The 22426-nt window shown below is 47.1% G+C and overlaps 1 protein-coding gene across 4 annotated transcripts in view; it reads left to right on the top strand.

Annotated features, from left to right (window-relative positions):
* The window catches only part of LOC144155113 (protein turtle homolog A-like), a 430406-nt gene that overhangs the window by 277425 nt on the left and 130555 nt on the right, over positions 1-22426 (top strand). For 2 of the 4 annotated variants that reach the window (XM_077686367.1, XM_077686366.1), the window contains exon 2: positions 9492-9615. The exons of the other annotated variants lie outside the window; for them this stretch is intronic. In XM_077686367.1, coding sequence (XP_077542493.1) covers positions 9492-9615 — 124 coding nt within the window. The remainder of the gene's footprint in view (positions 1-9491; positions 9616-22426) is intronic. 4 annotated transcript variants of the gene reach the window in all.

Raw genomic sequence — 22426 nt, 5'->3', positions numbered from 1 at the left:
AGCCTAGAATTGAGCGTGCTTAATCTGAAAAGTAAAGAAAATGGCTTGTGCTCACTTTTCGCTAATCTAGCCGCAAAAATTGTTTTCTGATTAGCTGGTTTACCGCGGGGCATGGTCCCATCGCGTTGACGGGACGGAAACGTAGAGCTCGGCCTCCCGTCACCGTCACACCGTTTTCGGCGAGAAATCGCCCGAAAAACCCTCGCCCATGACGGAAAACGGTGACGTGACGGTGACGTGACGGCGTGAAAAACGGTTGTGTGAATGAGGGCTAAGACAACTCCAAAGCGGCGGACTGCTGAACAGCTAAAACAAGCATAGTGCGCCTAGTACGAACAGCAGTGCGCATCGCTACTTCAATGTGTACGTGTATTTTCATAACTTTCATTGTTTACCCCACCATTCTTTCTGCTGTAAAACGACTATGCATTACATATAAGCGCAAATAGATCGTTCGGCAAGCTTATAAGCACTGCCATATTTGCGTTTGCTTGTCCCGGCCTCAGCCAATCGCACAGCTGGGCGAATGGCTGACATCACAGGTTCTGTTGCGGGAAATGGTCTCGTGGCCATTTCCTTTTCTCCTAATTATATAACTTATTTGAGCGAAGTGTGCGTTAAAAGTGGCGTCAGTATGATTCTAACGAGGCATCTTTCGAATGAACCAAACTTGTATTTTGTCTGCATGACCCCTTTAATTTTAAGGAACTACAAATAGCATAAAGAAGCTTCCTACTTTGGACGTAGACTGGTTATTTTTGCGTGGCCTGGGTGCCAATGCGTGAGCACAGTGACGCTCGTAAAATTTGTTGGTCATCAGTGCCGAGGCTCTCTGACGATGCTCACTTAGGTCCGTGCTGCATAACAGCTCGTGGGAAAAAGAACCTTGGTACTACATGTATACCATTCACACTGTTTGCGTTATTGGTGCGTGCTGCATAACAGCTCGTGGGAATAAGAACCTTAGTACTACATGTATACCATTCACACTGTTTGCGTTATTGATACGGGGAGAATGATTCGCATCTCCGAAGAAACCGCCGCTTCTATTGTGGCATGTGAGTTGTGTCGCAAGCGTCGAAAGCATATCGCGTGCTGCTGACATTTTTTCCCCTTTATTAAGCACTCCTTTCCGTTAGCTTAAGCAATCACTGCTGTATGGCTGTTGAGAGAGACGCAGCAAGCTGCGACTATGTCCGGCTCTCGTTACCAGGCGATTATCCCGAGCAAGCCGCGGACAACGGGAGCACGAAGAAGCAGAGTCCGTCGTATTAACGCACCGCTCGCTCGCGTGCAGCTACATAACGCGGGCCCTCATTTGAGGCGTGATTAGGCGCGTCTTAACGGGCTCTCATGGGAACGTACATCCAGACCTGAGGAGAGCGGGAAAACGTGGGTAAGGAAGAAAAGGGGCGGATTCAGAAACTGCAATCTTTCGTGAACCTCGACAACAACCGGGATGAAAGAAGCCATGCCGTTCGTTGTCCGCATAATAACCTCTCCGGCCGGAGTCTGAAAAGCGTATCGCCTAACACGCCGCGAATGGCCGGCATTGAATTAAAGCGTAGAGCGTTCCGCACGCGAATTATCGCGCAGAGAAAGCAGAGCGGCGAGTGCGAAGGAATGGATTTTTCGGGCAAACTCTCCTAATTAAATTTTCCATGCTCACGGAGAGCGTACGGAGTCGCGCGGCCGACGCCAAGCGTGGCTCCTCTATTCCGGGCGGCCTTGCGCGCGGGCAAATGGTGATTGGCGGAGGGAGAGATTGCAAGGAACTCGGAAGGAGTCGGAAAGTGCGCGCCGACAAGAGAGTGGGGAACAACGCAGCAGGAAGAGTAAAACGAGGCAGTCGGGATCGGGAGGGGATAATTCCTTTCGTCTCCCCGGCCTTGTTCCCAACCTTTCGCTTTGTTCCGTGCTGCAGCGAGATTATGCATTTGCAAGTCCACCTCGGAACATCTTAATTAGAAGCCCGCTGCGAGCGTTCCTAATCTTGTTTAAATATGCGCCGCGATGCGAGATTGCGCGTTTAGAAAGAACTCGCTGAAAGACCTCAGTGGTCCGCTGCCAGAGCACACAACGGTCATGGGAACAAGCAAAAGAAAGCAAGTGTTCTGTTGCTTCCCGATATGCCGGGCTTCGGTGTGCGGATAATGGGTATGCAAAAAAATAAGTTCTTTGCGAGGGCGCAAAGGCAAAAAATAAGTGCCCGGGGACGTCGGATAGAGGTAAATGGTGGATTTTTAAGGCTATTACACGAAAACGAGAATCACGGAAACGAACTGTGCTCCATTGCTTCGCTGCTGATTCTTTTTCCGCGCTTGCCAGGAAGCCGCTTTAGAGTCATCCTGTCCGCGATTTTCTGTAATAGCGCTGCCGCGAAAGTATCAAAAGAAGGTGGTTAATGAAGTCGGGCGATATGCGTTACGGCCGTTTGCCTACGAGTGATTTACGGCGTATCGCCATCACCGGTGGAGGAAAGAAAAAAATGACTCGGTAAACATATGCGTACGCAACTATAGCTGTGATAAGACGCATTGAGGCTTCCGCTCTCGGAATTCCCGCTCGCTGAAACGTTTGCTGCTCGTTAGGCACATTGTTACACAGCAAAAAAAGTTACGCTCCTAATGTTGGTGAATGCACGAATACCAGATACTGTCACGCTGGCTATTGTGCGTCGTGGGCGTACGATGTCTATAGATATCGGATGTCCAAAGAGTTGGCCGTCCTGCATGTGGCTTTGTCATGAGAAGCCTTCTTATGACCGAATTTTGTGTTTCTGAGCTCGTCTTCATGCGCCGTCTTGTACGTATACTTTTACTTCCACATGCCAGATAGATTTTAATTTTTCTGTTCACAGCTTACTGTAATGCGGAACAGTAATATTTAGCTGCCCCTTGTGAATCTACGCATCTAATTAAAGTAGCCCAGTAAAATTTTCAAATTAAAAAGCACAATATTTGATCGAACGCCACTAAAGGCTAACGTTATCTAAAATGTACGTAACCTTCTGATTATCAGATACACTGACTGCAGTAGAAAATTATTCGACGTAAAAAATAAAAAAAGTCAATCCTTTCGGGGAGCTTTATAACCGCTTGAATATCCTTTTTTCCTTTATTCTTTCCCAACGGTTTTGTTGTGTTCCGCCACTTTATATATTACAGTAGAACCCCGATTATATGACTCCCGCGGGACAGTGAAAAATCATCCTAAAATCAGAACAACGACAATTACGCCTATAAATACAGTTTCGCATGACGGATTTGCAAGGAACTTCAATATAACCTAGAAAAAAATAATGCTTTGCGCCGCTGGGAAACCCAAATCACAAAAAAAAACTAAATGCGGAAAAAATAATGCAGTGCCGCCGTCAATCACGCTGTATTAAAACAAACCTGGTACCGCAGTCCACTGCCGCAGTTCACACAAATCATGGCACACACGATCACGACAAACACATGTAGAAACCTCAGTTCGGGGAAACCTGAGCTTGGAAGCCTGAATAGAGTACATTGTTGGGAAGCTAAACGACGCGATCGTTTTATAGTTGTGGCCAACCGCTAGCCACCGCACCGCACACAGCACTGTTCCACGTCGCTGCGAATTAAATCACGTGCCCCTGCTAAGCGCGGTTGTTGCACTCCTGGTCAAAAAACGCTTACGGTGTCCAGTACGTTGACCCACCCGAGAATGTTCTCGCGAGTCTGTGAAACGGGTTGGCGATCCCCGCTAAGCGGCTTTCGCGAACTTAATTGCGCCATCTGGGAGCGCTCTACTGATTGGGGGGGAGCGTCGAGGAGCCGATGCTGCTTCATGTAGTATTCTATCAAAGTTCTCCTGACGGTCGTGAAAGATATTCATTTGCTTTTGAGGGAAAAAAAGTGCCACCTTCATTTGGAGAAACAGGTGATACAGGTCGTCAAAAATGTATATAGATCATTGCAAATCAGCGCACACACATTGGGAGCCGCCAACCACGGGGCAGCTTGCAGGTTAATTAGCTCGTACCTACTCCGTAGCGAAAATTCCTTGGCACACGCAACTCTGCTTGCGCGTTTTGAAAGCGGAAGAATTATGGCTGGCTTCCTCTCGTGATACCTAAGCAAACTTTGTGCCCCTAGGCTTTTTTATTATTTTATTTATTATGATACTAACGCAGTCACCCTCACTTGACGTCACAACTTCGCCAGTATCAGGGTTCTCAGTGGCTAGGGTGCACCTATACAACTCACGTGCCGTCACGTATTCTGCCCATATGCTGCTATTCACGAGGCCTGCATGGTATTATCCTCTGTGGATGCTCAACGCCAGATTTTTTTACTCACGAGGCTCCTAAGGCTTGGCTGTTTGTTTCGTGTCTCGAAGGTTTGGGGGCTCGTTTTTTCGCTTCTTTTATTGCTCACAGAACATTGCGAGTAGCTGAGAGTAGTCAACAAAATCACCTAATGCGTGGGTTCACTGCCAAGCATGTTTTATGTTTTTTTTTGTGTGCGTGTGTTCTCAAGTGGAGCAAAAATAAAGTACACATGTGTACCACGTGCTACCCTAGCATATGGAGCACCCAAGGTTTCCTAAGCTTCTTCCGGAAGCCGTAAAAGTTTTTCATCGTGATGGCAAGCAAACATGCTCACTGTATTACACTTTTTGCTATGGGCGTACGAAAAGTGTTCACCCGATACGTTCATCACCAAACGACATCCGACGGTGACCTATGGCGATCAGGTTACGAAACGTAGCAGTCTTGTTTAAAAGGCAGTTTTTAAAATGGAAGCTCAGCGTAAACGTGCACTATCGCCAACCAAGGACAGACGCGAGCATTGTAGAATATATTATGTTACATAGAACAAGTTGATTATAAAATTTCAGCCCATCCTGTTGCATACTATGTTCTGACACCGCACTCCACCGGCGAATTGCGGATATGAATCGTCGGCACAAGCTTTACGATGACGTTACTTCGTGAACTGCGGCGCTTCCCCGTGTTTATGCTTGCCTCTCGTGTCGCTGTTTCCTTGCGCTTCTTCATCCCACAGCCACTTATCACGCGTATATCTTAACCTTAACAAATACTGTATGTGCTGCCATTTTTTGCGCTGGCACAGAGACTCCGCCAAGATATGCAGATGCACCGACACGGCCAAGTGCCGTGCGCCATCGCAAGCGTGGAGTGGGGTAGGCCTCAGTGCAGTCAAGCGCTGCACTGATAGTTGTCAAATGTAAATCATTTCGGCAACATCAGATGAAACGATATAGTAATGGGGCAACTGGGGGCAAGAGACAACCTAGTCCCAATCAATATATTAGCTCACCATGCAGACTTCCTAACTTAAGGGTTCCCTGCAACACTGCCAATAAGCACTTTCACCGCTTCTTTCGTGCCTTAAAATACTTAGAAAGCTATAGTTATCTCCAGCACAGAGCGCCACTGCAAGATTTGCTCATTGCAGCAGACATCTCTTCTAGTTTATGTTTGCCTTTGTTGCGATATTCTTTGAAGTGGCTCTAGAGCGAAAGTATTTGCACGATATTGCCGATACTGCCATGTAGAGCGGCCTCGCTCGCTTGTGGCTGGCGCACCGCTGAGTGACGCTTGGTAACATGTCGCTGCGCCGGACGCAAAACGCACCCACCACCGTGCTTTCCGTGTTCCTATGCGCGTGCTCAGACGTTTCCTAGCTGCGAGGCCCTTTTTGCGCAGTTTATTATGGCGAATGGCGTGCTATGCCACGCTTCGCCGTCACGTGCATGTAATGGCCGTGTCTCTGCTTCTGGTGTCTTTTTTTATCAATAGCCGTTTATGCTTTGGTATTAAAATATTGTGAGAGCCAGTTTTTGAGTTATCCGGTGGGAGCAGACCAGTAGTAATAATTGTCTCGGGTGCTTCGTGACCACGTATCTGAGTACTGGACACGCTTGTTGACTACGTCCTAAAAGCATTTGGAACTATGAAAAGAGTTGAATAAAAGTGTTGCTGGGGACAAATAAGGCGCCGATGGCTGGAGGTCGTGGGTGTGTGCTATGCCTTTGATGTGAAAAAGTGCAGCCGCAGCACGCGCGGTTAATACCGTCTACACGCTTGCTTTCATTTGGTATACACTCTAAAAAGTTTGAAAACGATGAAAACGTGAGGCAGGTGCCGCCCCCGACCTGCATTGCAAGCGGTCCGAAATCGCGCGACAAATACCACAACAACGCCCGTTCGCAGGTTTATAAAGTCGCAATGCAAAGCTTTTGGGGGTCTGTGTCTGACCGTGAGAAGAGAAATGGTAAATCCAGGAGCTATATCGTGCGAGCCAAGCTGATGAAGCGTTCTGCAACGCTGAAGTCAAACAGGCTGATTCCGGTCTGAGTTCCACAATTTATTGTTTTCCTAAATTTTTTCTTTGACTCATATGCTCAACCGATGCTCCTGCTGTTACAGGAACCAGTTTGGGGCGCTGTTTACGATTAGCGGGACCTAAATTTCAACCAACTGCCGCATCCATTCAACAGAGCGCTGAATGTGCAGACCACCGTCACTACTGTGCACTAGAGTTCGAGATAACGTGAGTTTGCACTGTGTACCTGGCTTGGAAATCTAGAATTAAAAAAACATATAATCCCGATGAACGCAGCAAACTGATTATTGGCTCTGAATACTTGTCTTTAAGGCCCGAGAGGGTGTAAGCTTGAATGCACGACGAATGAATAGTGAGCGGGCTGTGGACGTTAGGTCGGACGGTTCTATCCCGTAGAAGACGAGCGTCTCTACACGTACAATATTTGACCTCCTTATGCAGCGAGGGCTCCTTTCCTTACAACAAAAGAAAAATCAACATTCTTCGTATACACGTGCGTGATGGGCGATGTTGTCTGCTGTCCGATAGACGCGGCGCAAATGTGCGGGTGCGCGCGGTCGTCTCCGGACATCTCATCGTCGTCACTAAACCAACCACAGCTCAGAATCTGCTTTAGTGCTTAGCTTTGATAAATGCTTATACGTTATTAGAAACATCACGGTAACTTTTATTTGTGGTCCCGAGCAGCGAAGGATGTGAGTGTTCATTAAATTCGGCTGTTGATGCGACGCCGCACGTATCAACAATTCTGGCGCAGAAGAGGAGGGTGTCCTGTCGCGATGGGTTAAAAGAGCAAATTAAACACAATCCAATTGCTCTCTCTTGTAGTGCCCCCTCTCGCAAGTATTCCTGCGTAGTCTAGTAGTTTAAGCTTGAGTTGATCACATGGTGTCCCGGCGGAGAGCGCCGGAGTAGCGAGATGGACACAAAATTACCTCCTAACCTTCGCAAGGCTGCTCCTAGAGTTCCTGCATTTAGCTCCCCTAGGGGAGCGTATCGAGGAACTGTTTTCCACGGAGCGCACCACGTCGCCAATGACCTCTAAACTAGGCATCCTTACTGCCGCTACTAAAAATTTGATTATCAGGCAGGCGTTGCCTTTAGAGGCGGCGCCTCCCGAAACCACTTGATGGGTCGTGGCCTTGGTTCGGTAGCCGACACACCGCTGCTTCAATTTCCTCCAATTTTTTCTGACTTGTACAGCAACCAGGTATTTTTTTTCGTATGAACGCTGGGAGGATAGTGAGAAAGAAAAAATCACTTCTTTAAATGTGGATTCCCCGCGAAAGGCACCTTCCGCCTCAGAATGAGAAAATTTCAGGAGGGTTAGAATTTAATCTGAAATACAACTGCTATTCATTCTCACTTAAACACCCCAACTTTAATGACGACAACGAAGGTAGAAGATGACACAGGGGCTACTTAACCAAGAATGAATGCGTACGGACTCGCCCAACTGATCATATGCTGAAACAAACTTTCTAGTTGTAGTTAGGATCCTTTTGAGGTGTTAAAACTGCGTTTCCGAAGAGATAGGCATACGCGTTGCTATTGCAGGTACATTCGTTAGAGAAAAAAAAAACGCGCAAAGATAGAGCCCAGGGAAGTCAAGCGCTGCAATGATGGTGGTTAACAATCGTACCAAATTCCTGACCTCTGATTTATTTGAGTGCACTCCCCATGTATCAGAGCCAGATTCGTAAAGCCTGCACTCTTAAAAGCTCCCCTAGTTCTATTTCAGAACGACGAAGCTGAATACCCATTCATTGCGAACGAGAGACCAAAGCGGGTCAGTTACGAGGTCCAGCACACCGTTACACCAGTAAAATGTCTGCGCTGAGACCATATGCAAGGCAAAAATGGGCTTCTGCATTTTGTGTCGTCACAGCGCAAATGACTGGTTTAAGTCAAACCATATGTCGGGGCCCCTTTATTTCTCGAATAGGCTTCATTGGACCCAGCTATTGGTCATCCTGGAGCACTGGGGCCAAAAAGATGCATTCATTTTTAGGGTGTCCTAGGATGCATCGAAACTGCTTTGACAATCCGGGCTTCAGGTCTGTTAAACAAATAGTATGTGACAGTAAAAAAAAAAGATTACTTGTCTCTCATGCAATCTTGTTGTTCAGATTCACTAGAAAGCACTATATTGACCAATTCATGCAGCCAACAATAAAATTTAGGCGGATACCGCTGTTGAGCATACGATTTCACTCACTATTTGGTTCTGCGGTGTGGCATCACGCAGTGCAAGCACGGCGTTCTGCATTGCGCCGTACCATAGCGCAGGTACAATTTCTGTGTCACATGTTATTCAGTTGACGTCACTGCCCTTCGCCGAATTTGCCTTGTTGGTGACATGAAATTGTCAGTCGGTGCACTGCTGTGAAACTGAACCTCGGAATCGCCTCGCTACAAAAGTGTCTATTTCTGCGAAGGCTTGAAAATCGTACATGCACATACATGAACGTGTTGCAAAAAAAAAATAAATAAATAAAATACCCAAAATATGTCGGTCACCACAGAATATTCATGCGTTCTAGGACAAAAGTGTTGAGGCATACAGTTGGTTCAATATGGATACGACAATTCATTCAAGTGGACTTCTTGCATGGGGTAGATGCATCCCCCGCAAGTGTTGTGACCCTGCCTCGACGGTATACTTGGAGCCAGAAGTTCTCGCGAACATGTGCAGCCAACTTGGACTTCGTGAAAAAAGTAGCAGTAGCCCGCTCTCCTCGATTGATTGTAGGTTTTAACGCGCCGACGCAACGCAGGCGATGAGGCGCGCCGTAGTGGAGGGCTGTGGATTAATTTTGACCACTTGGGGATATTTCCCGTGCGCCGAAATCTCGTACTCACGGGTGTTTTTGCCTTTCGCCTCCATCAGAGCCAGCTCTCCTCATGTCGAATATAAATGCAGGGAACATATATATTAAATTCTCGAGGAGGCAGCATACCGCGGTTCTCTTGTTTTACAAATTGTAGCTGCCATTTTCACCATCAATAAAAGCCCATCGTTTGGCGTGAGCTGGGTTATCCGTACTTGAATAGCCCGATCTGTTATTAATATTGCTTTTAAAACTGTCTTGTTATGTAATGTCTACTTGTTTTTGCATTTCTTTTTGCTTTTTAATCTTTCTTTCCCAGCCAGTTCACTGCCAAGAGCCCTCACGCGTAGTCCCGCAAAATCACAAGCCTCTCCTTGCTCGACGGCGCCTGCAGCTCGCTTTAAGCAAAGCCCGCCAATGGGTGACACAACGAACACACAAATGTAAGTGACAGCCAGGGGAAATTCGGCAGGGGAGGCCAGCGGTGGAGTGAGAGGGGGGCCAAGGGAAGGGGTTGCGAATGGCGGTGTCGTGATCCGCGCAAGCTGACGAAAAGACGCGAGCAAATCAATCCGAGTCAAAGGAAGCGCCTTTCAATGCCTCTCGCGTGCCGTGCCACCATCTTGGTGAGGACAGCACGTCGGTGACCCGCCCACCGGCGCAGTGAGACGCGCTGCCTCACCCTGAGCACACGCGGCGCCAGAGAGCCATCGGCCCGCTTCTCGGGTTGTTTGGCGTGAACCGGACTGTCACGGCGGCCGAAGCAAAAAAAAAGGGGACAGCGCGCTCTGTCTATAGCGCTGTTCCAGACGCGACGCAATTTGTCACGTCCCGGCCTCCCCCTCCGCTTTCCCTCTTCGTAGGTGCCCGCCCGGAGGCCGGGAAGAGACGAGCGCGAGCACATCGTACTTCTTGATCTCATGGACCCGTGGCCCATTTACGGCTGCCGCTTCCCACGTGCACTACATTTCATCCCCCGCAACATACAGCCACAAGGAGGTATTCTTGGCTCACAGGCAGAACCAAGCCGCCGTGAATAACAAGCCGGGATACGGGGCTTTGGCGATGCGTCGAGCGAGAAAATATAGGCGGGATTTCTCTTATAGGGAGCACGAACGAGATATAGAAGCATTGAAGCATACTGATGATAATACCCAGTAGTCGCATAGGGTAATAACTTTGACTGCACACTACCGTGTTAAATGCCTATAGTAACGCATGTTACGGCAGTCGACGCTCCAAGAAAACTCTGCTTTATTACGCTGCATTTTAATTTTGCTAAACGAAACGTTACGGCCTCAAAGGCGTAGCTGTGTTAGCGCATATTCAGTGAAACATCGCAAAAAGACATTAAAAAAAACACGGATTTTTCTTTAGAAGGAAATCAAAGGTGTACCGGGTGTGGCCGCAGAATGCAGGCACTTTTTTATCAAAGCCCACAGCCAGAAAAGCAGCGGCAGTAGCGAAACAAAAGCCACGGAGACGCGTCTCGAACGTGTGATTTCAGCCGGTTATAACGTCGGTACAAACACAATTATGCAACATGTTTTTCAGCAGTGTTGTTGACCCGCTTGAAGAGTCTCTTTTCCCTCGTTTTGAATAAAATAGATGCCGTTTTTTTTTAAAGCTATGGATTTTGAGAAAAAGCGCAGCAGTTCATCTTTGTTTGCGTATATTTATATCTTTTACTTGTGTAAAAGATATAAATATACAGATATGTTTTACAGATATGTTTACAAATATCTGGTCGACATACCTATCACTTACAACTTCATCACAATTACAGATAACGAGATAGGGGCGTCAAAGTTAGCCACAATCTAGCTTCTGACGCGATTGCACAATTTTTTCTCTTTTTTTGTTCAGAGCAGAACGCAAAATTTGTATTGACCTTTTTGGCACTTTTCTGTAGTTTTTTGTTTCCAAACAAATTTTAGTCAGAACGATCAAATCTTGTCGTGCGCAAAGCCCCAAAGTTGGAAAATTACGCCCATCTACCCGCGAGGGAAGCCTGGTGTGATGCGACGCATCGGGGGTTTCAATTGGTGTTTCCGTTGGGTTGATTCTCTAAATCGCGTGAAACGTGTTGTGAACGCGTATGATGCATTTCCATCACATGCGGGTGTTCCTATGCGCGGGACGATGGGCGTAATTGTCGTGTCACACCACTCACTGAAGGGACCGTCGCTTCCATCACATCTTCATCGGAAGAATCAAGTCAAGCACGAAGTAGTCAAGCAAGGTCACGTAAAGTGCGAGAACGAGCGCTTGGCTGAACCGCCGCAGCGCGATACCCGCTTTATATTCACAGCGCTTGAAGGAGAGGAGACAATGGAGGAGAGTCGCGCATGCGCTCACTTTCGCGCGCCGGAGCAGTTGTTAATGCAGCGTTACGCAGCGAAGCGCGCCCAAACAAGCGCGCCAGCTGTGGTATGCTAATGAGCCGGAGTGAGAGTGTTGCACACAGCTGTGGGAGAGAAGAACGGAGGAGGGATGCGGACGGACGGCGCGACGACGACGTAGGAGGGACATGCCTCAGAGCAAGAGATGCGTCGCATCTAAAAAACTGCTGCCAGCGGAAATCGCGCGTCATTCGCGCCAACTTTGCAGATCTTTTTCTCTTGAAGTACGCATATGCTGGAGGAAAACGAATTGGAGTTTTAAGCTATTCTGTGGCTAGCGCATAGCTCATAAAAATATAGAAAGAAACAAAAAAATGCGCGTGTACACGCATGTTCGTTCTCTCGTGGAAGCACCCACCCGGAGGTTCATTCGCATTCTTATTTGCAAAGCAATGAATTTGTTAATGAGGATTTAACGTAAACGGGGAAGAAATGCGGCGGTGAACTGTATTGTTGCAAATAATAGAGCATACCACTGTCTTTGCTGCATGCGTTATCAATTCACACGTGTCATGGAAGGTCGTTGATAAGAAGAAGACCAATATATTTGCACGAAGTTTAAAAAATATCTGGCTACCTAACAGGAGTTCTGTACCTAGTTGGTGTCATTAGTACGACGTACTCATTCCATGCTTTCAAATTTAAAATCTTCAAGTTTCCCAATCATTTTATCGCACCATAGTCAAATGTTCTTAATGTCAACTTGAAGATTACAAGGATCACTCAGGGTCACCTTGCGTAAATATATTTACAATGCATACGAAATGTGGTACTTTAAAACTCAGATAAGAAGCTCTTCGTAAGCCTAAAAACGAGGCAGTTTGGGATGACATAAAGGCTAGACGCACCTTTGAGATAGAGTTGCACAGATTAAAAAAGCTTCACACAAAAGGCTATGACGCTAGGGTGATATTTACGGCTTACGTGAAGAGCCTACGCATGAGAGCGTGTTGCACAGATACACAGGACTATATGGCTTACAACAATAGAAAAACATATTAGTGAATTGAAAGCGGTGGCCGAAATATTGCCTAAGAAATTATGGCTATCCTAATAACAAAAAATAGAAATTCAACTCACCCATTTGCGTGTGGTTAATTACTCAAATGTCCTTAGCATTGTACTGATGCTGGGGATTTATCTGATGGGTTACGTTGCCCTTACTCGACCACTGGTGATAGTCACCACTCTACCTCCAGGGTGTAGTGAAGAACTGCCACCACAAAAGAGTTATTGCGAGGGTGCACTTAGCCAACCATCGCATCTTCGTGCGATAACTCCGACTGCGGAGATTGCGCTAGCGCTTCCGGTTATGTGACACATTCGTGTTGACGACCTAAATTTTCTTCACCCAGCCGCCTCGTCTCTTTCCCCCTTCACTCGCCACTCCACTTCCTCCATCTTCCTCGCAACTCTGTCCTCCTCTACGCCTCCCTCTCTGCCCCGTCCTGCCTCCCCTCTTTCCCACCGCCCTCCTCGCCACGATGTATTTCCCTCCACATTCGCCGAGGCTTCGCACACAGATTTCTCGGTGCAAAACAGGGACATGTGGCTGAATTTGCGGACTGAACTGGGTCAGTAACGCTAAAGGCGCTGAAAAGAAGCGCGAAAAGGGGGGGGGGGGGGGGAGGGGGGGCAGTTACATTTTTTAACATCTAAATAGCCAGGAAGCTGATGTCAAAACAAAATTTTACTGATCAAGTAGAAAAAGTACATTACCTTTATAATTCCCGGGAGCCTTCGGGCGCGAGAAGCAAACGCGAGTCATGCCGGAAGCAAACTTTTTCAAAAGTATAGACGATTTTTAGGCCGTGAGAGATAACCAGAAGCCATTAGACACAATTCCCCCTCGTACGTTTCAGATACAGATAATTAGGGGTCCGAGGGTACAATGCACAGAAGGCTGGTGTTAAAGAAATAGATCGCAACCGCTGGCATGGTGGACGGACCTCTTAATGCACTGCGGAAGTATTTCTAGCAATACAAAATGAGGTTGGGGGTTCTGCTTTTTTGGAGGGTAGACTTTTTAAAGCATAAGGATTGATGGAGTGGACATCCTCAATGAAGACAAAAATGGTGACTGTAGTAGTGACGGGAAAAATTAATTCAAGAAGACGACCACGGCGTCGCAGTTGCCATAGTGATAAGAGTCATTAAAGAGCTTCAAAATTACGAAACACTGCAACTCAATTTGTGGCAGCCGATGTAAAAATAACTTAGGCAACAAGGTAGTTGCCCCACCCGCTAAAGTGTAAGTCATGCATTGCGCCCACGAACGTCATCATAATCATCATCATCATCGTCATTCCCGCAAAATTTAGTTTACTTCCCGAGGAAGGAAGTTATTTGGTTTGGCGTTAGAGTGTTTGCGAACACACCTTCATCAGTATAAAAGCTGCGGATGTCAAGTCAAAAATTCACCGGCCAAAAAAAAAATTCAAAGTACAAGCTTAGCTTTTGAGCGAGGATGAAACGTTTTATGCCAGGACGCTGGAGAGAACACGGTTCTTTTATCCTGTCATAAAATATTCTTGCCGCAGTTAAACGTTAAGCTTTTGCTTTGACTTCTTTGTGGCCCAAAACGTTTGGCGTGACATTAAAAATATTAAAGTCTGTACCTTGTTAATAAACAGGTGTCTCGTCTCTATGGAGCCCACTTAAGAACCGCTAACTACCACCGACAAGAGCCATCCGTCGATTAGAGGGAAAGGAGGGTACCCACATTTTCCTGCTGGAGTTGAACTAGACTTGTTTGATTATGAGGTTTAACGCTCTGACGCTCTACAGGCGATGAGGCGCGCCGTAGTGGAGGGCTCCGGGTTAATTTTTCCACCTGGGGATCTCTAACATCCGCCGAAATCCTGAACATACGGGTATTTTCGCTTTTCGCCTCCATCAGAAAAGCGGCCGCCGCGGCCGGGAATCGAACCCGCGTCCTTAGGCTCAGCTTGAGCTAGACTTGACTGGAGTTCTGAATGTTTTAACACATAAGCATTAGCCTATCAAATAAAAAACTGCAGTGAACTCCCGTTTTTGACAAACTCGGTTAAGACAATTTCTCGGTTTTGCCGGACAACGTGGGAACGCTTGTTTTTGGTTTTCCATGGAACCAATGCAAAAAACTCCGCTTAGGACGAACAGCCATGCAAGTACTACTCGGTTAAGACAAACAACTTTCGGGGTGACGACCACTGCTGGCGATTCTGGATAGCGAACACAGCCGTCTTGGCGGGGACCGGCGGGGCATTCGCGTGACCAGAGGGCAAGAAAAGTAAAAGGAACTCTCACCGTATAGCGAATTCGCGCAACGGAGGAAGGGAGGGAGCAAGAAAAAAAGATACATGGATAAAGGTATCACTTCTCCCACTCTTTAATCCACGGAGCCAGCGGCAAACCAAAGAAAAAAAAAATCCCCGGTCATCTCCGCTAACGTGAAACCTGTCTAAGGGCGAAGCATGCAGCGTGCAAGTGTATTCTTGGCACCTTGGAGTTTTTGCCAACGGAGATGAAACCTTTGGGGGTACAGGGTATACAGCTTTGCTGTAAAAGCCTTTATTTTGTCTTTGAAGCACGAAGCTCTCTAGCGCGAGGTATAAACGAGTGTACCGTTGTTGTTTTTTAGTATGGGTTACGAAGCGCTTCAACACGAGGCGTAAGCAAATGTCCCGGAGTTTTTTTTTTTTTTTTTGCGTTACGTTTTAGCGTGAGCCGTAAAGGAGTTTCCCGGTGTTTTATTACCGTGACTACACGAGACGAATGACCATTACGACGACGACGACCGGAGACGCCAACTCCCCCAGCCCCTAAGAGGCTTCGCCCCTAACAAAAAAAGAGCGAGGGCGAATTTTGTGGCCGCTCTTCTCTGGAGGAGAGCCGCAAAGCTTTTTTTTTTAGCTGGAGGATATCAAAAAAAGAAAAAAAAAGCATTGATGGAGGCTTACTGTTCGCGAACGTAGCAGCTCTCCTGACCATAGGTCGGCAGAATAGAAAGAGCTTAGTCAAACTTAATCAAGTTTTTACTTCACGCTGTGGTCACTCAAACTCAGACTCAAAAAGCTCTTCACTCAAAATTGCGCCCACCTCCCCGCGAGGAGAACGCTGTGTAGATGCGACGCATCGTGGGGTTCACTTGGTGTTTCCGTTGGATTGATTCTGAAATCGTGTGAATCGTGTCGGGAACGTGTATGATTATTATGTTTTATGATTATTATTATGTTTTATTGGCCAATCTTGGTCAATCTCTCTAAGTGGTATGCTTGGGGCTTTGCTGTCGCAACGCCCTTTACTCCATCATTGTTGCTGTAAGTGGGAGCTGCTTTTCTTTTATTGCAAGTTGTAATCATTGCCCCATCATGCGTTGTATCAGTAGCTTCTTGACGTAGTTTGAATGAGTCAAGGATATAAGGCGCGTTCGTAGCATTTGATTCTGTCTCGGTTTTGTGGCGCACTGGGAAGAGCTCCATGTACCTCGCGTTCCGCCCACAGGGTCGTGGGATCGAAACCGGGCGCCGCTAACTATTCCTTTTTTATAGTGTAGAGGGAGGGGTGTGGACGAGAGAGGGGCATCGGAGAGGAGAGGGGGTGAGCGGCGGAGAGCGCAGCTCGCGCGGCGAGGAGAATGGGGGAGGGGCGGACGACAACAACGCCGACGCTGCATGGACAAGGCGAGTGAATGAGATGCAGTCGCATCTAAAATCGCTCGTACTCACTCACCGCATACTCGTTTGTAATCGTACTCATCTGTAATCAAACTCATTACCTCTCACGTATACTAGTATTGAATCTGTACTCACTTGTACCCGTACTCAATCTGTACTCACTCGTGCTATCTATGGGAGGTGCAACAGCCTGGTCTCCGATGAAGGGAGAGGGGCTGCCAGCTCTGCTGTTTCTCCAGCCTTGCACCACTAGTACAAGCTGCGCCAATTTTTTTGTCCAATTCATTTCGCTTCTTTTTTTAGACCTGCCTTCTCTATTTGTCAGTTTAGATACCTGGCGACAAGCGCAGCGAAAAATCTTCAAAGTACACTTCGAAAGTGCGGTCGAGCAAAAAATGTGGCGTTGGAAAAAATAAGTCCTCAATAAGATTGCTGTTATTTTACACCCTTAAACAATTTGTTTCCCAAAGTTTGATGCTGAATTGAATATATTGCCGCGTGTTTGAAAGTAGCATTGTCATGCCCTAGGGACGACATCAACGTCATGAGCGCCTAAATCTCTCCTTTCAGTCCGGTTTATCCTTCGTTCGTTACGAAAGGCAATTATAAAAGCCTTAGTGTTTGTTCCGACTTTTGCCTATCAAACGGCCATCGTTTGAGGTTACGTGGGTAGAGTGGCGGCTACAGATTCAGTGTACTGCAGTATAAAAGACGGAGTGGGTGTTTAAAGCAAAAAATTGGCTCCAATCCATGCTGTGAAAGTGGTTGGACAGGAAAGCTTTAAACGACACCCACAGCATTTGCCCATGAATTCACATAGAAAGAGGGAAGCCAGAGATTCTGCCTGCCGTTACCTGGAATACGTGGGGGCGGCGTCCCAAACGCAGCAGTAGCGTAGGCGCCTGCCGGGCTAGAGCGGCGGACGCCGCCGCTGTAGCCCGGCGGTGAGTCGGGAGAAAGAAAACGGAAAGGAGTGTTTTTCGAAGGGTGAGACAGCGGAACCTAGCCATCCCGATGTGCTTGCTTGGGGCTACACCAACGCGCGACACAAGCGCAGACACCGAAACAATTCGGCATGTGAGCTTAGTGATTCCCATTTATACCATTTAAACTAGTTAGCTTAGTAAGTTTGAGAATTCCCAGAAAGCTGAGGGAACTTTTATAATCGCTATTTATCAGAACCAGTTTCTGCTTTCGCCTTTTGTAACACCTCTTAAAACACAACCGAACTGGTATTCACCAGTTTAGAAAACGGAGTCGGATTCATGGCAAGCAGTGCGCAAAACGTAGCGTTTTCCTAGCGGCAAGATGTCTGTGTGTGGTTTGTACATTTTGTCTTCCAGCCCTGAAAACCAATCCTTAACATATCTTTGCCGTACGACCACTTAGTTCTGTCGGGTGCGGGTTACCCTGGAGGGGCTGTCGAACAAGTTAATCAAGCCGTGCGAAGGCACCGTGCAATGGACGCGAAGCTGCACCAAAACAGGGCCAAAACAACCGTCGCTAAAGCAGACGACAAAGTCGCACCACCGACGCCGCCGCCAGTGAGCAGGCACTTCCGCCCGGGAACGTGGGTAAATTCGCCGCGCACCATCTACAGTGTGCTCCGCAAGAGAAACCCACCGCCTTTACCCTCCCCTCTGCGCTCCCTCCCCCCTCCGCCGCCTCCACCGCATTAGGTTGTTGTTTGTTGTCCCGCACGCCAAGAAAGAACCGCTGGCTGGTATAGCTAGAAAGCTTTGCTTTAAAACGCCGCGCCGCGTAAATAAACAAAAGGAAAATAGCACTTTGATCATACAGAATACCCAAAGCTCACGAAACCTGCACTGAGCACGACTCTCAACAGTGCTCTCCAAGCAGCACTCTCAACTGTCGAAGCGCGCATGCGTGTTTGCGCACGCGTGCGTGCTTGCGTGTAACGAAACCCCCAACTATACTGCATATATTATCGTAACTTCCATTGGTGTTGTGCTCTTCTTTGTAGGAGCGATGGGTAGTTTCCTAAAATATTTTGTGAGACTATTTACCGCCTGCTAGCCTACTGAAATGGCGCCAAAATTAGACACACAAAGAAAGGGCACACAGGATGCCATACTTCCTCTGTGCGTCTAATTGTAGCGCTGTTTACCAGTATTAGTTTACTCATCAGGTTGTGGTAATTTGCGTAATTTATTGGTGTTTACGCTGTTTTAACAGCGTTGATTCTGTGTTTTACGCTACTGTGTATTTTTCCAATTGCTTGCCATTAACTTTGGGTCGGCAGCTTGCTTTCTCATATATAGATTGCGTGGCTGAACGAGGTTAATTTCTACCAGTGCTTGAGTTCATTAAAATCATGGTTAGAGACGTCCTAAGGTTCTTAATATAATTTGTTGCTCTCATAACCTTACGCTGCTCATGCTGCTTCGCGGTATTTTCACAATGGAGGAGTTAAATGGGGGAGTAAGGTAACAGGCTCCTAGAGGGTGCTTTAATTATTCACATGCATAATAAATAAGACACGCAATAGGCTTATTTAAGGTGCAATGATCAACCATAAGCGCAATCTGGCCTTCGGGTAGTTCTGTCCATAAGGAACAAAATACAGAGAGAAAAGAATTAAACATTGTGGAATATTTTCTTTACTGAAGTGTCTTACGTTAGTGGTTGCAAGTGAATAATTTGGCTCTTAGAACAATTTTGTTAAAACCCCGCAAACGCGCATAGAGGTATCATAATGTCTAAGAACGAATGCCTGAAAGGAACTGTACCATGCCTCGATTTAGCTCAAGAAATCAAGACAGGTAGGAAAATTTGTGTCGCCGCCTAGGATACGAAATCTCCTGATCAAATGGGAATGCACCCGTAGGTCGGCAGAACAGAAAAAAACTCACTCAAATTTTATCACAATTTTTTACATCACGCTGTACTCGAACGCCTCAAAAAGCACGTCTGTACTCAAAATCACTCATGCTCACTCACGACAAACTCATTTATAATCGAACTCATCTGTACTCAAACTCATTAGCCCTGACGAGTACTAGTAATGAATGTGTACTCACTTGTACTCATACTCAATCTGTGCTAAAGCTCATTAGTCCTCACACAGAAGTACTCAACTCATATGTTCTCGTACTCATACTGAAGCTGTACTCACTGGCAATCGTACTCAATCTGTACGCACTTGTACTCTATCTGTACTCATTTTTATTCAATCTTCACTCACCTTTATTTGTACTCAAAAGTGCTTCTACTAATTTGTTCTCACAATCAACCACTTGCATTCACGCGCTAAGCTAGGTCTACTGACCTATAATTTGGACGGAGCAAGTCAAGCGAAGCCAGCATGCCTGCCCGTGCTTTAGCTAAGGCAGACGAACACAGACGACTGTGTTCCATGGCGAGCGAGTGCCGAGATCCGCTGAAGATGGAATGGCAAGGACGGCCGTTTTCCCCCTCATCACCTCATTTTACCCTCGTTAAGAGGGGTGCTGTGGCTCCGTGAAATGCGTGAGACTAGTGCACGCACGTGGTGATTTGAGTGCGTGATCAAACTCACAAGTTTGTACTCCCGAGTACTGTACTCATGACTCATGGGGCTGTACTCGTGAATACTGTTCGCGAGTGCATGTAATCGCGAGTACAGTACTCACGAGTATTACTCGAGAGCACGTCTACTTACGTCTGTACTCACTCGTCATCGTTTTCACATTTTTCGTCTGGGCCTGTACTCACTCGTAATTTTTTGGTCTGGGTCTGTACGTACTCATCATACTACTCACTCGTAAGTTTGAGTACAAATGAGTGCAAATGAGTGCGCTCACGAGTGAGTACGCCGACCTATTCTCCTGACCAATGCTGTATCTCAGCGGGAGCATGTGAGTTCGCTTCGGTTCGCGTCGCGAGTCCCACCGCGTCACCTCCCAGAAAGCGAGAAGTTTTCTCTCTTTCTCTGCTGCGTTGTCGCTTGAAGTGGCTAGTGTGCGATCTCTTTCACCGCTTGGACTCGATGAAACCATGTAAGAGCAGTTGAAGACAGTCTTCTACCAAGTTACGCACTCAAGTGAATGATTTTTTGTCTTTATCCTTCATTGAAAATCTATTTCATTCCACGTGTTGACGCAAGCTATTTGCATGCATCTGGTTGTGTTGCCGATACTTTTTTTGGGAGGGCGTCTGATAAGACGAACTTCTGATAAAAGGAACAAACCTTCATGGTTCCTTCGAGTTCGTCTTAACTGGAGCTCAGTGTACTTGAAGCATACTTAAAAAAATTGAGCTTGTGCAGCGCATCACAGTGCTTGAAGGCAATTACCCTCCTCCATCAACTGGTATTTCGACCTGCAGCGATAGAAAATGTACCGGGGCTTCAACACTAGTCTCCTTCGCATAAAATAACGACATGGTGTCTGCAGCGATGTCCGCTGGACAATGGTTGACGGTGTGCGTTTGACGAATATGTGCTTAGGCGGCTTACCAACGTTACAGTAGGAATACTAACTGCTGCGACGTTCATTTACACGCCTGTATAATTTATTAAATCATCTATGTACGATGAGACATATTTCACTGTGTTATAAAATGCAACGCCAGCAAAAATTGAGCTTTCAACCGGACTGACAGTGTGCACACCTTCGTTGGAACGATGCCAGGCATCACGACACTTGGGAACACCCACTCTCGAACAGCGCCCTAGTATAGAAAGTTTAATCACATGCCTATCCGGGAAACCATCAGTGCACCGCGCGTAGAACGCCATTCCGATTCCTTGCAACTGCAGTACCACCGGGGCAAAGAAGCTGTCGTACATCCAAAGTTCAAGCTGATTGCTGTGGCCGCGTTCGGGGCTTCCGCAGTAAAAAAAAAAAAAGGCGTGGTAATTTTAGGCGCGAGGCACCTTCGGAGCTCGTGCTGTCGGCGTCTCCTGTCGTCTCGTGTAGTCATGGTACCAAAACACCGGTAGACTCATTTTCCAACGCCTCGCTCTAGAACGTTTTCTCTCCATGGGCTAACACGCGTACTAAAAGAACACACCTGAACACACCGGGACACTCGTTTTCCAACGCCTCGGGCTACTTACTTCTTAGCATGCTGTGGCGTGTGACATGAAGACAACTTACGGCCAGTCTATCTCTCATTTAATTGCTAAAGTCCGTTTCAACGGAAGAGACGGCGCCACCACCTCAGAAAGCGCGTGATTGCTCCTCCCATGGGCGCTTCTCAGGCTCCCAATCAGCGCGCGCCGTGTGGCGAGAGAGAGACTTACAATCTTTCAGTACACTTATACACTGCATGCTTCGCCCCTCCCCAGGTTTCACGTTAGAAGAGATGGCCCAGGTTTTTTTTTTTTTTAATATGAAGCACCACGAATGAGTGCGACTTAAGTCAAAGTGAAGTGAGAATGTCTGCACCAAAAGTATACCTCGAGAACTTTCCAACAAACACCGGTGAAAAGAAGCGCAGTTAAAAAATCATAAAAGTGCTCTCATGCACCCGCAGGTACGAGCCAAACAGGACCGCGAGGAAAAAGGGGACTAAAGCACTAATGCAGCGCTGATTAATAGACTTTCCAGACAAGCGAAAATGCACGTGAGCGGAAATACGTGGCAAGCAGCAAGCCCCAAAATTACGCGAAAAATAATGCACTGGCCTTCTACAAACGCGCCCTGGGCGAGCTCTTTCGTTACTCAAGCGGCCGCCCTGTTTCTGGAAATGTGTGAGAGATGCGGGGGTTGAAAGGAGAGAGGGGAAGGGGGGAGGGAACATTTGCGCACGCGATCATTGTTTGAGCGCACAGGAGGCGCCACGTCTTTGCTTAAGGCTGCTGCACGCAATTTTTTCCAATGCAGCATGGGCGGCACGCCAAGCGTATCACGCCAGGACTTCGAAGCGGCAAGCCTCACGCGAGCTCGTCTCTCATTGTTTTATTTTAGGCTTTTGTGAGCCTCTTCGAGAGGTTTACAAATGGCCAATAGAAGGGTATGAGCGCTCACGATAACTCGCTTTGGATTCTCGGCGCATGTTAACGAGTGATTTTATTGCAAGTCGACTTTCGAGAAAGCTTTTTTTGATTGCGCTGTAAAGTGTGTAAACCGTCGAAGAACGCTTAGTTTGAATAGTTGAACCTAACAAAAATTAATTCGATAAATGTGCACTTGAGTTGATTTTCCTGTTTTATGGATCCGCTGCTTGGAACAATTAATTTCTATCTTCAT

This window comes from Haemaphysalis longicornis, unplaced genomic scaffold (genome assembly GCF_048455015.1).
Source record: "Haemaphysalis longicornis isolate Haplotype H1 unplaced genomic scaffold, Haemaphysalis longicornis Haplotype H1 scaffold_1, whole genome shotgun sequence".
NCBI lineage: Eukaryota > Metazoa > Arthropoda > Arachnida > Ixodida > Ixodidae > Haemaphysalis > Haemaphysalis longicornis.
The sequence above is the reverse complement of the archived record's forward strand: the minus strand, read 5'-3'. Positions and strand labels throughout refer to the sequence as shown.